The 16,798-nt window shown below is 37.6% G+C and overlaps 2 protein-coding genes across 6 annotated transcripts in view; both read right to left on the bottom strand.

The window, feature by feature from the left end:
- The window catches only part of LOC138693242 (zinc finger protein 271-like), a 35,546-nt gene extending 28,994 nt beyond the window's left edge, over window positions 1-6,552 (bottom strand). For all 3 annotated transcript variants that reach the window (XM_069817098.1, XM_069817106.1, XM_069817064.1), the window contains exons 1-4: window positions 4,610-6,552; window positions 4,334-4,509; window positions 3,317-3,423; window positions 2,041-2,169 (exon numbers count right to left, since the gene is read on the bottom strand). In XM_069817098.1, coding sequence (XP_069673199.1) covers window positions 2,041-2,169; window positions 3,317-3,423; window positions 4,334-4,509; window positions 4,610-4,716 — 519 coding nt within the window. In that variant the 5' untranslated portion in view covers window positions 4,717-6,552. The remainder of the gene's footprint in view (window positions 1-2,040; window positions 2,170-3,316; window positions 3,424-4,333; window positions 4,510-4,609) is intronic.
- Window positions 6,553-6,689: 137 nt separating this feature from the next.
- The window catches only part of LOC138693268 (zinc finger protein 26-like), a 40,584-nt gene continuing 30,475 nt past the window's right edge, over window positions 6,690-16,798 (bottom strand). For 2 of the 3 annotated variants that reach the window (XM_069817135.1, XM_069817119.1), the window contains exons 6-8: window positions 16,614-16,754; window positions 15,900-15,976; window positions 6,690-7,445 (exon numbers count right to left, since the gene is read on the bottom strand). In XM_069817135.1, coding sequence (XP_069673236.1) covers window positions 6,767-7,445; window positions 15,900-15,976; window positions 16,614-16,754 — 897 coding nt within the window. In that variant the 3' untranslated portion in view covers window positions 6,690-6,766. The remainder of the gene's footprint in view (window positions 7,446-15,899; window positions 15,977-16,613; window positions 16,755-16,798) is intronic. The other variant, XM_069817126.1, reaches the window with a different exon arrangement.

Below are 16,798 nucleotides of genomic sequence, written 5' to 3'. Positions count from 1 at the left end.
TTGTTATCCAGGATTATTTTTCCCCATTCTTTCCGGATAATCGAGAGACAACTGTATTATTATATTCACTAGTGTAACTAAGACATTTGCCTACTGATCCTGAGCTGTGATCACACATTAGTTCGATATCATCACAGTCTAATATATACAGTCATGAAGCTTGAATTTATGAGGGTACTAGAAACAATAGACTGTGCAGGTATTATTTCGCATTGTCTGTGATGAGGCGATAGTACCGATCTCGTGGTTAGCAACTATGGATGCATAGGTATTTACTATGTATTGAGCTTCGTGATTGTATATAGGCCTACTAGACTGTGATATCATCTTGGCCTGATTACATGGTTCAACTTTCTCAGAGGTTTTCCTCAACTGTATAGCAAAAGGCATGTAATTACACAGCAAATCCTCGGTCCCATCTCTTCACTCAGTATCACCAATTCCACTGACGCTAAATAACCTAGTACAATCGACTCTCGATAAAAAGCGGTAATTAATGCAGGAACTTCAGTGAAATATCGAAAATCGTGAAGTATCCGCAAAATTGTTTATTATTAGCCCTATTTAAAGTCCAGTAAAAATCACTCTCACAGGTTTAATTACTAAATTACACTTCAAAATCAAGTCAAAATGTGAAACAGCGCTAAACATTTTGAAACATAAAATATTATACAATGCTGCAATGGTGTAGATATTAGACTCTTAAAGCAAGAAACACAAGTTTTACAAAATATCTTAAGGCACTTTACTTACGGCTTTTAAGGAACCCGGAGGTTCACTGCTGCCCTCATATAAGCCCGCCATCGGTCCCTATTCTGTGCAAGATCAATCCAGTCTCTATCATTATATCACAGTCTAGTACAGTGGTTGTCAGCACTCGCTGAAATGTGCAACGGGTACGCTGTGCTGTCCCATGTACACTGTCGTGCAGCAGGGAGAGATAGAGAGCATACCCACTAGCAGCTACACAGTGCACTATGGTGTGCTGCGTTTTCAGCGGGTAAGAGATGCTAGCCACAGCATGCTCTGTGCTGACGACCCCTGGTCTAGTATATACAGTCACGAAGCTTGAATTGTGAGGGTGATAGGAACAATAGACTGTGCCGATACTATTTCGCATTGTCTGTAATGAGGCGATATTAGCGATCCTAGTGTTTAGCAGCTATCTATAGATGCATATTTACTACATATTGAGCTTCGTGACTTTATATACTAAACTGTGATTATATAATGCCAAAGAATCAGTTCCATTCCGAGGCTTATTGTGTGGTTTCGTAACAAGCTGTTTTTTTTACGGAGATGGGTTGTTAGTCTTTCGCCCAACCCCCAAGCTGGAGGACTACCCTTTATCGGCTGTCTACAACTGCTTATTCAATATATTCGCAGCTAGCCTCTATATCTATCCACATAAGGCACTTTAGTTTAACAAAAATAATGTCATCTGCTAGTTGGGAGGCTGGAGAGAAAAACGTCTTTGGGGAGGCCGAAACGTAGATGGGAGGATAATATTAAAATGGATTTGAGGGAAGTGAGATATGATAGAGACTTGATCAATCTTGCATAGGATAGGGATCGTTGGTGGACATATGTGAGAGCAGCAATGAACTTCCGGGTTCCTTAAAAGCCATTTGTAAGTAAATAAGTAAATGTTATCTTTTTTGTCTCTCAGAGGATTGTTCTTTTATTCTGATTTTAGATCGCAAATTTCTTGAGAGAGAGAGAGAGAGGGAGGGAGGGAGGGAGGGAGGGAGGGAGGGAGGGAGGGAGGGAGGGAGAGAGAGAGAGAGTAAATCGAATAAAAACGAAAATAATAACGTTATTGCTCCCTCAAATAAAAGGATCGTGGATTAACTGCAAGCAAATTATCGGGAATAGACTGTACTTGATACAGGTCGTTAAATAATAGGCTAATAAAATACACTGTACTATCTTTACAAGTAGACTAACTCTGTGGAGCAAGTGTGGAGGAGATGTGGATGCTAAAGATTAGAAATATGGCAGGATAAGGAAGACGGTCACATTAAGATACAGAAAACTCACCTCAACTTTATACTTCACCACAGGAAACGAATCAGTTTCTTCACATTTTATATCTGGTATTTGATCGTAGTTGTGGTCAGCAGGCTCTATTTTGACATGATCTATGTCCATGTTCAAAAGATTCTCCTCCTGGATATAAGAGAAAATCATATAGGTATGAAGAAAATTGTACAAAGACTGAGAAATAAAGTAGGCTAAATTAAAAAAAACAAAAAAAAACTTTAAACTGCCAGAGTTCAACATGGTGGAACACTTTTCTGTTTTTCGCACTGTCATAGATTAGAAACATTAGATGTTTCGAAACTCCATACAGAGAATGTAAAGAAAGTGCAACTTATCTGTTGAATGAATTATACTACTGCTATTGGTGGTAAAACTACAAAAACTGAAGTATTCTCAATTTGTCTTCCAATGAATGTTCGTAAGAAACTAATAATTACATTGTCAACATTTACAAACGTTATCTAAATGTTTCATTAAATCAATTACAGAAAGGCACAAAAACTAAAATTCATGACTTTTATACGTAATACAAGACTTCCTTACTTACAAATGGTTTTAGAGAACCCGGAGGCTTATGGCTGCCCTCACATAAGCCTGCCAGTGGTCCTTATCCTGAGCAAGATTAATCCAGTCCCTACCATCTTATCTCACCTCTTTCAAATCTATTTTAATATCGTCCTCCCCAAAGGTCTTTTTCCCTCCGGCCTCCCAACTAACACACTATATGCATTTCTGGATTTGCCCATAAGTGCTACATAACCTGACCATCTCAAACGTCTGGATTTAATGTTTAATTTTTAATTAAATTATGTCAGGTGAAGAATACAATGCGTGCAGTTCTGCCTTGTGCAACTTTCTCCATTCTCCTGTAACTTCATCCCTCTCAGTTCCAAATATTTTCCTACGCACTTTATTCTCAAACAACCTTTGCCTCTGTTCCTTTCTCAAAGTGAGAGTCCAAGTTTCACAACCATACAGAACAACCGCTAACGTAATTGTTTTATAAATTCTAACTTTCAGCTTTTTTGAGAGCACTGTAGACATTTACCTATTGATCCTTAACTGTTCTATTTATTTATTTTCATCATTACTATTACATTTTACCTCAATGCAAACTGAAAGACATAAAAAAATGACCTGATTATAGCTTTTAGAACAATATATATATATATATTTATTTATTTCTTAATCATTATTTAACTTTAATTATTATTTTAATAGCAAATTTTCTTATAGAAATAGAAGTGAACATTATGACAGGTAGCGACTTTACCATAACCAGTGACTTTGTATTTCCTTCATCTGCATCATCATTTGTTTGTATAGCCAATGGATCACTCTCAGGTTCCAGGTTCATTACATTCGGAGGAATCGTAGGAACTGTAAATATAAATTTGTCCTACATTACAAATTGATGAATAGAAACCCACTTCATAAATTCTAGGTACAACAAGTAATACTAATTATGGTGTATTGTTTTGAATTGAATTTAAAAGAGGGACGGCTATGACAGTCCTAGCATTACAACCTGAAAGATCTATTGCGCATCCTCGTCATAATATCCTTCCAGTCCAATAGTTTGATGTCCTTAATGAACTGAATCAAACTACGAACTGCGCAGTTGATAGCTCATCAAAGCTTTGGAAAATGTTTTCCAAAGACGACAGCTCTTTGATGAGCGAGTGCATTGCAGTCGTACAACAGAAAGTTACAGACTCATCTCCCTGTGAACAACGAGTACAGGCTGGGTTGATGTTATGGCCCATCCTGTACAGTTCTTCTTGAGGGCAGTGTACTGTAAGGAATCCGACTGCCCAGCGAAGCTGTTTCTTGCTCAATTTTAACAATTCACTTGACCTGCTTTTATCAAAATCTCTTATGACGGCCTTAGTGTGTCTACAGCCCTCACTTAAGTTGCTGTAACTTTCTGTTTCTTGACAGCCCAGTCCCTGATAACCTGCTCTACTGGTCTTAGAGATAGTCCCAGCACAGGCTCAATACTGACTTCGCAATTTGGAGGTCTGAGATCGAACTTTTGTGAGTCGAAGTGTAATTTGTAGAATCGGCGTTGAAATTTCTTTGTTGTACTTCCTTTTTCAATTTTTTCTTTAATAAGTCCACGTGTCCACAATTTAAAATCATACAGTGCATTAGCAAAGGAAATTTTCTACACTGGATATAGGCTACTAACTTCAAGAGATCAACTTATGTGATCTGAACAGAAGCTTTCTACGCAGGCACATACTTAATAGTAATTGAAACATTCATCATAAACATAAAGTCTACTTACTGTCTAAAGTGGGGAATATTGTTGGAATAGCTGTGGGTAGAAGCCTTTTCTTCAAGTGATTAACATACATCCTGTCTTCAAAATGCTTGAAGCATATTCTGTAATTGTTGTGTAATGTCTTGAGAGGCTTGTCCATCAAATCTCCTCGATGACATGCTGATAGCCACTTATATATCCTTAAATAATTATTAAACAGAATTAATAAATATTCGTTTTGTGCTCACGACTCAGTAGATGAAATTATCTAGTTAAGGTAAAGTAAAATAATTTACTTACCTATCAGGATCTTTAACAGGTCTGAACAAAATGGTACCCTTGTTTGTACTTCTACTGCGACAACCTGGTACAATGCAATAAAACCCACCATCCCTTCGAAAATTCATAATAAATGCATACAAGAGACCCTTTAATGGAACTAAATCAAACCCCGGCCTACATGTTAGACAGTAGTGCTACAGCATATCTGGAAAATAGACTCGCAACAGTCGGTCCGTGACCGTGTGCACACAAATTGTCAATATAGCAATCTACTCGCTACCAAAATAATGTAATGTAATGTTGCTCTTTTATTATCAGTTAATGTATGTTACATGCTGAAAATGTCATAAAAATAAATGGACACCAATATTTCACAGTGACAACATTGTTACTAAGGCCGTGTCTCAAAGCTCAAGTCCATACTACACACTAATGACTAGCAACTAGGTGACTTGTGAACTACACACTAGGGAACTTTGGAAATGTATGCTTGAAACATGGCCTTCTTCATAGACTATTTCTCTAAAAACCACGACATCACGGTGCAGCATTGAATGAAGAAGGCAGTGTCCTAATGCAGTTTCATTACGAATTCTGTGAAAAAGATTAGGGCTTAATATATTACAATGATGTTTAAAACATGGTACAGAAGGTACTAACAATGTCAGTGTTCAAAGTTAACGTGTTATTCTACATTATATTTACATTAATTCACTTCCAAAGCATTTTCAACAATCGAGCAAGCATTTTCGTTGACTAGCTACTGCGGACTTGATTGCTATGCACTATGTAGCTTTGGATCATGACTTCTGACGTCACATCCGGCTATTTAGTCAACAATCTAGTTCACTTCAGCTGAAAATGTAGCTTTGGGACACGGCCTAAATATTACACGCTGGAAATTTGGAGAAGGATCAAGTCACAGTGACATTCTACGACAGATTAATTATGAAACCACTAACGAGTTGGAAAGAGAATAAAGAGAATTCTCTTTCTAACTCGTTGGAAACCACGGCCGTGATGAAACATACTCATAGAATAGTCAATACAACACCAGTAACGAATTTCGGCAAAATTACTTTAATCAGCAAACAGTCAATGAAATACAATGCGCACGAATCAAACAACGAATCCCTGGACAAGCAATGAATGAGTGACTGCTCAAGAATGGCAGATACTTTTGTACTACAGCCCACTGTCTCCCCCCTCCCCCCAAAAACTTTTACGACTATTTCTGACCATTTCATTAAACATTTCATACAACAAATCCCACCACATTAATCAATGCAATCAGTCCACGTAACCCAAAAAATTATATTTTACAATTAACCTTCACGTTTCTGTTCCCGGGCTCCAGTAAGCTTCTCGTTCATTGTAAATGCTCACATTGAAATAGGCTACATCTCTTGTAACAATATTTCCGTTCTCGTTGCCGTTTTTGTTCCCGGTTTATTGTGGCTACTTAGTAGCTATACAAAAGCATGAGCATATAATTAAACAGTGCTATGTTATTTTCATTCATATTGGTATGTAAACTAGAATTCTGATTTTTGAAGGAAACGTGAAAATAAAAATGCTCGTATCTCAAAACAGCTTTTTTAGAGTTATCATGCTCTCATCAAACACTACAGGATTATGCAATTTTTTTCAGTATTCACAAACAATTGTTTGTCCAATTACATATTATAACAAATGCTGTAAAAACATAGATTTAGAAACTGAGACTGTTTGTGCAAAGCACAATCACCCAAGAATACACAAACTTAATTACGCAGCAAGAAAACATTTGCCTAACATTTGTCAATTACAATAACAAACTGAGAAGGTACAGAAATATACAGACGAAAGGTACCCAGATGGCAGGCTCGAAAGTGCTATCATCTCGTACCACCAATAAAAAATAAAGTGCTGGATCACCATGCACTAAACTTAATGGACTACATTTGTGGACATAACGGCTATGGACTGAAATCTATGAAGGAAATTTCTGTGAATTTAACATTTTAATTGGCATAATTTAATTGAGCTTATAATACATCTGTGAATATAAAAGGGTGGACAAATTAGTACAGTATATGAACATATCAAACTGGAATAATTGTCTTGAAAGGTCTTTATTACGTTACTCTCAAGTGGAACGTAACACCAGTACGAGTGGTAAATCTCTACCAAATATTATATTAATGTGTCTCCTGAATGAGTCAGAAAATGAACATTGGCATCAGAAGAGCGGCTAAATCTCTTCATACAAATGCCACATTTATACGGCCTCTCTCCGGTGTGACTACGAACATGTTCTTTCAAGGCATGCGGTTGTGTAAAGTTCTTAAAACAAAATTCGCATTTGAAAGGCCTTTCCCCCGTATGAACTCGTATGTGTCTTATTAAATCCGTTTTGTGGGGGAAAATCTTGGAACAGTAATCACATTGCACCGCAGTATCTTCATTATGTACTCTCATATGATAGACCATTCTTTTGTTTGTTGTAAATCTCATTTCACAAATGTCACACTTGAAAAGTTTCTCCTTTAAGTGACTGATCATATGAACCCTGAGGCCTCTTAGACTTGCAAAACTCTTCTTACAAAAACTGCATCTGAAAGACTTTCGGTAATGATAATGTGGAAAATTATTACAAAAGTTGCAATATTTGCAATTCAATTCCTTCTTCTTTGAATGAGTGCGCATATGTCTTTTTAGAATCTGTAATGCAGTGAAGCTCTTCCCACAGATGTTGCACGTTAAATGCTCTAGTCCTGTAATTTTCTCTTCAGAACTACAGCCCTGCTGCACCTGCTCTGTGAGTATTTGTGCTTCTGTAGTTATGTCATCATGATAATGCAGTTGCATGGACCTGTAAATGAAAATACACCCTTGAACATAGTACTTAATGTCACTACAGTAAAACCTGTCTAAACAGGAAGTGTTTGGGATCAGAAATAATTTCCATTCTATGTCATGCAGGATTGATTTTTTTTTTACACCTCTGTGCTGCTACTTCAGTACACATATTGAAAATGTAAATTTTAAGAACATCTAATGAAAAATAAGCACGTTATTACAGTATCAGAGCCACCAGAATAGCTCAGTAGGGTCCATACCTGTGGAGTAACGGTCAGTGCGTCTGGCCGCGAAACCAGGTGGCCCGGGTTCGAATCCCGGTTGGGGCAAGTTACCTGGTTGAGGTTTTTTCCGGGGTTTTCCCTCAACCCAATACGAGCAAATGCTGGGTAACTTTCGGTGCTGGACCCCGGACTCATTTCACTGGCATTAACACCTTCATTTCATTCAGACGCTAAATAACCTAGATGTTGACACAGCGTTGTAAAATAACCCAATAAAATAAAAAAGCTCAGTAGGCTAAGGCGCTTGCCTACTGATCTGGAATTGCGCTCGGGCTGGGTTCGATTCCCCCTTGGGCTCATTATCTGATTGGGTTTTTTCCGAGATTTTCCCCAACCGTAAGAAAAATGTCAGGTAATCTATGGCGAATACTCGACCTCATCTCACTGCCACCAATCAGTCGACGCTAAATAACCTCGTAGTTAATACAGTGTCCTTAACTTACCATGTAAAAAGTACGGAAAATTTCAGTATACGGATTCCTCACTGACAATTATATCTTAGAATACTAAAAAGTGCAGATTTATCTGCGTTTGTTGAATGCGCATCATCATGCTTACGAAAAGGCACTTTTCAGTGTCAATAATTTATTATGTGTGCCTAAGGTTGGAATTTTGAAATAAGAGGGAAAGGAAGGAATCCGTGTCCTGAAATTTATCCAAAAAGTACAGTATCTGGGTGTCTACCGAAAAAAATCAGTTACTTATTATGTGCCACACCTTAATAATCATTCATAGACACAATGAAAAAATGTTAATAAAATTTCAGACATCATACTTGTCATTACATAAGATTTGTTTCTTAAGCTATATAATCAATGACTAACGAACACTGCAGCTCAGGCATCAGCACCACGATTAAATAAACGAAGAAGAACAATATGCATAATTTCGTAACCCATGACATTCGAGTCTTTTAAATTCGTTACTTGGGTTAACAACTGCTTAAATTAGTTACTTTTTGATTACAGCTGTTACTGGTAGACATCCTGAGTATATAACACATTACAGTATGAAAACAGCTATTTTTTTTAATGTCAACGATACTCCAGTTCTATAAAAATGTTGATTAACGACATGGTAGTAGATCTGAATTATTTACGGTTAATACAAATTCTGCCTCTGATTGAGGTTCCGGCTGATAAGTACATCTATTATCAGGCAATATCACTTGAAGATATGTGTCAGAGGAAAAACAATTGTTTGTATGAATCTGAAGTCTGATTAGTGTAATATGTAGCTAATGGGCGATGTTTGCAATGGAGGGGAAAGGAACTCGCCTCCCTATTGAAAGTGTCATGGCGGATTGTATACTGTTTTCGCTGTAAGAAAAATCCTAATGTAAACATAAGCACTTTGCTGTCATACACATGATTGGCTCCCAGTCGAAACACTCACATGACGCAGGAAAATATAGTTCGTATTTGGAAACCACAATCTTGTATTATTTGAAAATAAAACATTGAATTCTAGTTGTTAAATACGATGAAACATTTAACTTTACTCAAATGTAAAATGCTATGTAAAAGAAAAGCTACTTTTATATTTTCTTATATACTATGAACGCGGATGAATACCAACAGTAATACCGAGGTAGTCTGTTCTTGTAACTTGTAACAAGCTGGCATCACTTGAGCTCGTTGTTGTTCACTTAAGCACGTGGTACTGAAGTATGGCTTTTGCATCCTCAACCGTCCATTGTGAAGACATAAGACTTAAAAATAATTTAATTACAGTAATTACAAAGTAAATGTTTCCCAAGCAAACGAATGCATAGTAGCGAGGTAAGACCTACTTGACGAGTAACGGGAAATGTTTAACATGGAACAGATTGTACAACAGTAGGCGGGAACACGTACTGAGAATCTATGGCGCCAAACAGCGGCCAATGAAGCCTCACTTCAGTCACGTGCTATTGTTTACATTAGGATTTTTCTTACAGCGAAAAGATTATAGAGTGTGACGCTTGTATCGGCTCGTGAGTTCGCTTACTTTTTCGGAGGTGTTTGTAAGTTGTGTACGCTAGTTTTGTGTCAAATCAGTGTATTTAGCACTCAGTTCCTGCTTGGCTGAAAATGGAAAGGAGAAACCAAAAGCAAGAGGTTCCAGCTGCTGACGATAGTGTTAGACGCAGTGTACAGGAAGCGTGGAGGGATCCCGCCATGTTTAGTGAACTTGCCAACCTAATAAAGGACTCGGTGCGGGACACGATAGTGTCGGAGTTAAAGGCCGCACTCGAGAAAAACAGTGCTCTTATCGAGAAATTGGAAATGGCCTTAAAAGAAAAGGACGAGAAAATTTCTGTTCTAGAAGCGAAGTTGGAAGAAAAGCACGACTGCTTGGAGCAATATCAATGCCGTCAGTGTCTGCGTATCTTCGGGGTGCCAGAGTCTGGGGGTGAGGATACTGACACGATAGCAGTTGATGTCGCAGCCCAAATTGGTGTGGAATTGGAGGTGCACGACATCGACAGGAGCCATCGTGTGGGGAGGAGAGGAGAACGCCCACGACTGGTGATCGTTAAGTTCGTGCGTTACAGGAAAAGGGAAGTCTTCCTGAACAAGAAAAAAACTTAAAGGTAAACCAATTACGATTAGAGAAGACTTGACTCAAGCCAGGCACAAATTGTTAAGACAATGTATTGACAAGTATGGCATCACTAGTGTCTGGACAATTGATGGCAACATCTTTGTCAAAACTGGAGAGGTCAAGAGGCAGATTTCCCGTGCGTCTGATATTCACTAGTTGTGTTATGCGACTCGCCTGCACTCACAGATTATTTCTGATTTTATTTACTGTATTTCCTTTGATTTAGTGTTATAATTAATTTAGTATTATTCTAATTGATTTAGCCTAGTGTTATTCTTATATTAACTTATTTACTATAACTTTTACTATATTATTAACTTTATTAATTTAATAATTAATTCTTTTTTTTCTTCTTATTTCTTAAGCATTTAGCACTGTAATTTTAAGTTATTATTGCAAGGAAATAGTTTAAAAACTTCAACTGCATTTAGGTTGGTACCATTGAGAACCAAAAGCAGCATGTTCACCTGGCAGTCCTTGAGGTCAGTGTACAGAGACCGGTGCCCTCTATTAACACGAACAATAGCAACCGTACCTGCCCACTGCCTTGTACCGCAGACATACTCAAGGCTGCGCTTTCTTTCTCTCCTTTGTCACTTAATGTTGTTCACGTGAATGCTCAAAGTCTGTTGTGTCATTTTGACGAATTTTCTTCTATCTTCTCACCTTTAGACATTCACGTTATGCTTATCTCCGAATCTTGGTTACATCCTAATCTTCCTTCCAATCTCGTAAACCTTCCTGGCTATACGCTTTGCCGTAATGACAGAGAGGGCAAGAAAGGCGGAGGGGTGGCTGGTTATATTAGATCCGATTTGAGACCTAAAATTATTCATCATTCTCCAAGCCAGTACTCTGCCAAACACGAGTTCATGTTCATTGAAATTTGCACCTTATTTACAAAATGTCTAGTGTGTGTCGTATATAAACCCCCACATATATATGACGTAGATGATTTCGAAACCTCTTTACTAAACGTAATGCCGCAATATGAGAACGTTATAATCATTGGTGACTTCACTTCAAACTTACTTGACTCACATTCTAGTATGACTAAAAGACTTCAATCATTCTTTCAGTGCCTTGATATGGTAATCCTACCCCTAGCTCCCACACATCATACGGAAGGTACAGACACATTACTGGACTTGATAATTACTAACAATGTTGACAAAATACTGATGCATGGACAGTTGCATGCACCAGGACTATCAGGGCATGATATCATTTATCTATCATTTAATCTGCAGTGTCCTAAATCGGCTCCCAGAGTAATTACTTATAGGGATATTAAAAGAATAGATAACATTGCACTGAAAGAAGACGCTGCACAACTTCCATGGCACATGATCTGGACATTACGAACTGTAGACGAGAAAGTAAGACTTATTCAATACGTTAATACTTCAACTTTATGACAAACACGCACCATTAAAGACCAAACGTACCAGAAGGAACCCAGCCCCTTGGATGACGACTGAAATACGTAGCCTGATGTCCAAACGCGACTTAGCTTATAGAAAATACACCCGCAACAAAAACGACGAATATTTTAACTCCTATAAACACCTAAGAAATAGAACGACTCAACTAATAAGAAACGCTAAACTGAAATACTCCTACAGACTTATAGAACCCAACACAACCTCTTCCGAATTATGGAAAAATCTGAAGGTTATTGGACTTGGAAGGGCTAGTGAACAAGCAGACATTCCCATCCCACTTGACCGCTTGAACGAACACTTTGTAAAGGACCCGAGTTTAAACGACAAAACGAAACAAGACACAGTTTTGCCTGACTCAGTTCCCCCAACACGAGACAAATTCTATTTTACCGACGTCACTCCCATTGATGTAATGAAAGCCATCCGACGCATCAAGACAAAAGCCCAAGGGCCGGACAACATTAGCATAATACTTATACAGAAAATACAAGAGATAGTAATACCTACGATTGCACATATATTCAATAGTTCCTTAATCACTTCAACTTTCCCTAAAATATGGAAGCAAGCTTTCGTTCTTCCTCTTCCAAAAGTCAAAGTTCCCACCGACCTGAACGACTATAGACCAATAAGTATCCTGCCAGCCATTTCAAAAGCACTGGAAAGAATCGTACACAGACCAATTACTAACTACATGAACGAACACAAACTATTCGATGAGTATCAGTCAGGTTTCAGAGCTGGACACAACACAAGCACTGCTCTACTAAAAGTGACCAAAGACATTCGTGAAGCAATCAACTCTAATAAAGTAACAATACTAACTTGACCTTAGCAAAGCTTTCAACTCTGTAAATTTTGACCTGCTCACCCATAAATTGAGAAATATGTATTTGTCAGAGACTGCTGTGAGTTGGTTCGAACCTACTTACGGGAAAGACAACAATGTGTTGTATCTGGGAATCGAAGCTCCTCCTGGCTTGACATAACATCAGGTATACCACAGGGGTCGATACTCGGACCACTGTTGTTCACAATATATGTCAATGATATTACATCTCTTGTAAGGCATTGTTACTATCACTTGTATGCTGACGACTTTCAATGCTACATCTCTTCCCGCTTAGACCGAGTAAATGACGCTATAGATAAATTGAACGAAGACACTGACTCGATTGTGACATGGACAAAGAAACTCCATCTTAAAATCAATCCTGGAAAGACACAAGCAATTATATTAGGACACAAACGGCAAACCGACACTGTAAAACACCTCGACATTTCCCCCCATTAAAGTAAGTACAGTGCATATCCCTTTCAGTTCTTCAGTAAAAAATCTTGGCATTCACATGGATAATCATCTCAACTGGGACATGCAAATCACAGAAACCTGCAGAAAAGTATATTCTATTATCCATGTGCTAAAAAGGATAAATGTTCATCTCCCCTCTTGCTTAAAAAAGTCCCTTGTGCAGACACTTGTATTTCCCTATTTCGACTATGCGGACATTTTACTGACTGACCTCTCCAGCGACAACAAAATGAAACTTCAACGTGCCCATAATTTGTGTGTACGTTTTGTAAGCAATGTTCGTAAATATGATCATATTACCCCATCCCTGGAAGCAATAGGCTGGCTTAAACTAGATAAGAAAAGAAATTTACATTCACTTCTCTTTCTCTACGAAATCTTGAACTCTTCTATTCCTTTGTACCTGTCGTCTCGCTTCACTTACCTTTCTTCCCACCATAATCTGAACACATGCTCTCGTCATGAAACAATACTAACAATACCATCCCATCGCACCTCCTCATACTCATCTTCTTTCACAATAGCCCTGCCAAGACTCTGGAATTCGCTACCTGCTAGCATCAGGGACTGTCGAAATAAAATTGAATTCAAACGAAAACTTACTAGGCACTTGGTCAGTAATTGATTTCTTGTAAATAATTTCTTTAATCTATCACAAAATATTTCAATATTCAATAATTTCATCACTATACAATTTTGTTATTCTAGATTTAATTTTTAATTCAGTAAATATAAAATATTCTTTGTTTCTCTATGATAAATTATCTAGCTTTAATTATTCAGGTAATCTTTTCGCACTTTAATTTTATTGTAATTGTAATTGTAAATGTAATACTAATTGTAATGTTATTTGTCATTGTAATTATAAATTTAATACTAATTGTAATTTTATTGTTAATATTGTAGTTGGAATCTCCTGGTAGAGGGGCAGAGAAGGCCTGACGGCCTTATCTCTACAGGTTAAATAAATAAATACTAATACTAAATACCTCCTGGCCTAGTTGCCTCATAAGTGGTGCCTTGTTGGTATCACTTGAGAAGTTCAGACCTGTCTTTGGACAGTTGACTAAACAACAACAATGCAAATTACTTCAATTTCAGAATATATTGCTTACGAGTTTCACTTCCTCTTATGAGATTAATTTTTTTAATATTGTGGTGCCACTTGGAATGTTCTCGTTGCGTCAGGGAGTTGCGAGGGCATCTAGCAAGAAGGAGGTGCGGGAAAACACGAACCCCTGACGCTAGCCGCAGTACGGAGCGAGGGTGGGGGAGAAAAGCTACTGTGATTGGCCGGAAGTAAGGAAGCATCGAGAAACGGATTTCTCTCGGAAGATTCTGAAGCCACGCGAATCGTGGTTTAATAAATAAAAGCGCGAGTGGCCGACAGTCAGTCAGTCAGTCTTGAGTCCTCAAGTCTTGTCTTGGACAGCAGCGAGCGACGGAGACCTGAGTTCGACGTGCTATGGACCGCAACTGGGAAAATCTGAGTTCGATGTGCAGCGGTCAGTAGCCTGAAGACCTGAGTTCAACGTGCAGTGAACTTGAGTGAGTGAGTGAGTCCGTAACTGTGGCAGTGTATAGGCGAGTGCGACGCAGATCAGAAGAGCTGAGTTCGACGTGCAGTGATCTTGAACAGTGAGCTAGAAGAACTAGCCAAGGCAAGCGAACTGTGAACTGACAGTTTTGTTCTGCACATAGTGCATTGTGAACATTAACTGAAATTACGAGTACATTGTTGTTCTTTTGATTAATACACGTCGTGTATTGCCATTGTCGTCGTGCAATAACGACTATTGTTATGCAGTGTTGAGTGGAATATCCATTGTTGTAGGGTGAATTATTAAGAATAAAAGTCACATTATTGTCGGGTGTGTGATGGTTAAAGGAAAATAAAAGTCACAATATAGAGCAAGTGTTTTACGTTCCTCCCCAGGCATGTCACTAACAAATTGAGGGATAACACTTCAGTTACAACCAAACTGAAGTTATAGTCGGGTAGGTCTGTGACTGTAGGTTATCAGTAATGTAGTAGCATCACAGAACAAGCTTTGCATTACACTCAACAGCCTGTTCAGAAATCTAATTAGTACAATTTCTTGCTTGCCATTTCTACAGTATTTTGTTTGTTTTTTTACTGCGTTACAATGGTAGGAATTCGGTTTTATTTAATGATTTTTCTTTCATTGGAAGGGCATATTGTTCTGCTTTAGATAGGTTTCCATTCTAAACTGTAGAAAATGTTTTTAACTTCGGGGGACCAGAGAAAAATTACGTTTAAAGCAGGTCTCTGGTTTATTCAGGATCTGCTTTAGACAGGTTTCACTGTATTATATTTTACACTGCATCTAGAACTACGTTCCTAATATAAATATTAATTTGAAACTTCCTTAGCTATCTTCCAGAATGGTAGATGAAGCTATTTTGAGAGCCACGAAATTATTTAGAAGAGAATAATTTAGAGCGGTATATAACATGAGACTTAAGTCATAATGACACACAGGGAAAGTCGACTTGCTTCAAGCACACGACTCCTGTAAACTATCTCCATGTAAATCAGCCAAACATAGCTTCTTTCAGAAGTCAACAGAAACCGGAAATAGAATTGCATATTTACTCCATACAAAGATATCATGTTCCCATGTGCGTTTCAGGAAAAATTCACTAAACTTTCATCTCCAGACACAAAATAAGCTGTAACTGCATCAACTATTTTGTTGGGCTATTTTTTTTAGAATTCACGCCTCAGCATATCACAAATAACCTACAACTGTTCCTACTATAAACAAGAAAAGTGAAATACATAATGCCAACGGAAGAAGGGGGACCCATAAACTCACATCTCAGATATGTCGTCATCCTCTTGCATTACTTCTGCAAATGGCTCCTCCTTTACTGCCTCCAGAAAACACGATTCCTGGCATAGAAAAAAAAAAGTTACTGACATAGACTGCATAACAGGAAAAATTTATGAAGTCACCCTTCACAGACATACAATAGCTTTAGAAACTATGACAGATGAAAATTGTAGGCCATAACTGCAGTGCACTACATGTACTCTTATGCAACAACAGAGCAACCAGCAAAATCACTTTTTACTTTTTAGAGATACTGAGGTATTTAGTAGAATATATTTAATATTGTTTAACTTTCTTTTTGTGCTAAGATAATTTTGATAATGTATTTATCTCCAACGTTAAGGAGTTGTAATATTTTGAGTCTGTACATATCTAATACTAATCTAATGACGTATTTAGTAGAAAACAAGTAACATTTAAACTAAAGGCATACAAGAATTGTACTTTACTTTATGGAACAAGAAGATACAATGTCATACTTTACAAGAACTTTTACACGTAACTTGTAAATTATTACTGCATACTTCGTGGAAAAACTCCAAGATGGATTATGCATCACGTTCAGAAACAATATCATGAGTTCAATATAATCATCGCTGACGAAAGAAAGAGAAACATTTAATTATCAGAGAAGAAACAAGAACTATATAGCTCAACATTCACATATAAATGTGATAAATTCACAAAACAATTTACCTCTGGCTCAAACTTCAAAACTGGAAATGAATTGCGATATACAGTTTCTTCACGATTGGTGTCTGATATAAAATCATCACAGCTCAGATACGTAGGTTCATCCTTGATCTCATTCGAATTCACTTGCAAGGAACTTTCTTCCTACGAATCACAAAGAAAATGGAAGAACATAACAGTTTTATATA

This window comes from Periplaneta americana, chromosome 2 (genome assembly GCF_040183065.1).
Source record: "Periplaneta americana isolate PAMFEO1 chromosome 2, P.americana_PAMFEO1_priV1, whole genome shotgun sequence".
NCBI classification, from domain to species: Eukaryota; Metazoa; Arthropoda; class Insecta; order Blattodea; family Blattidae; genus Periplaneta; species Periplaneta americana.
This window is presented reverse-complemented; position numbering and strand designations above follow the sequence as displayed.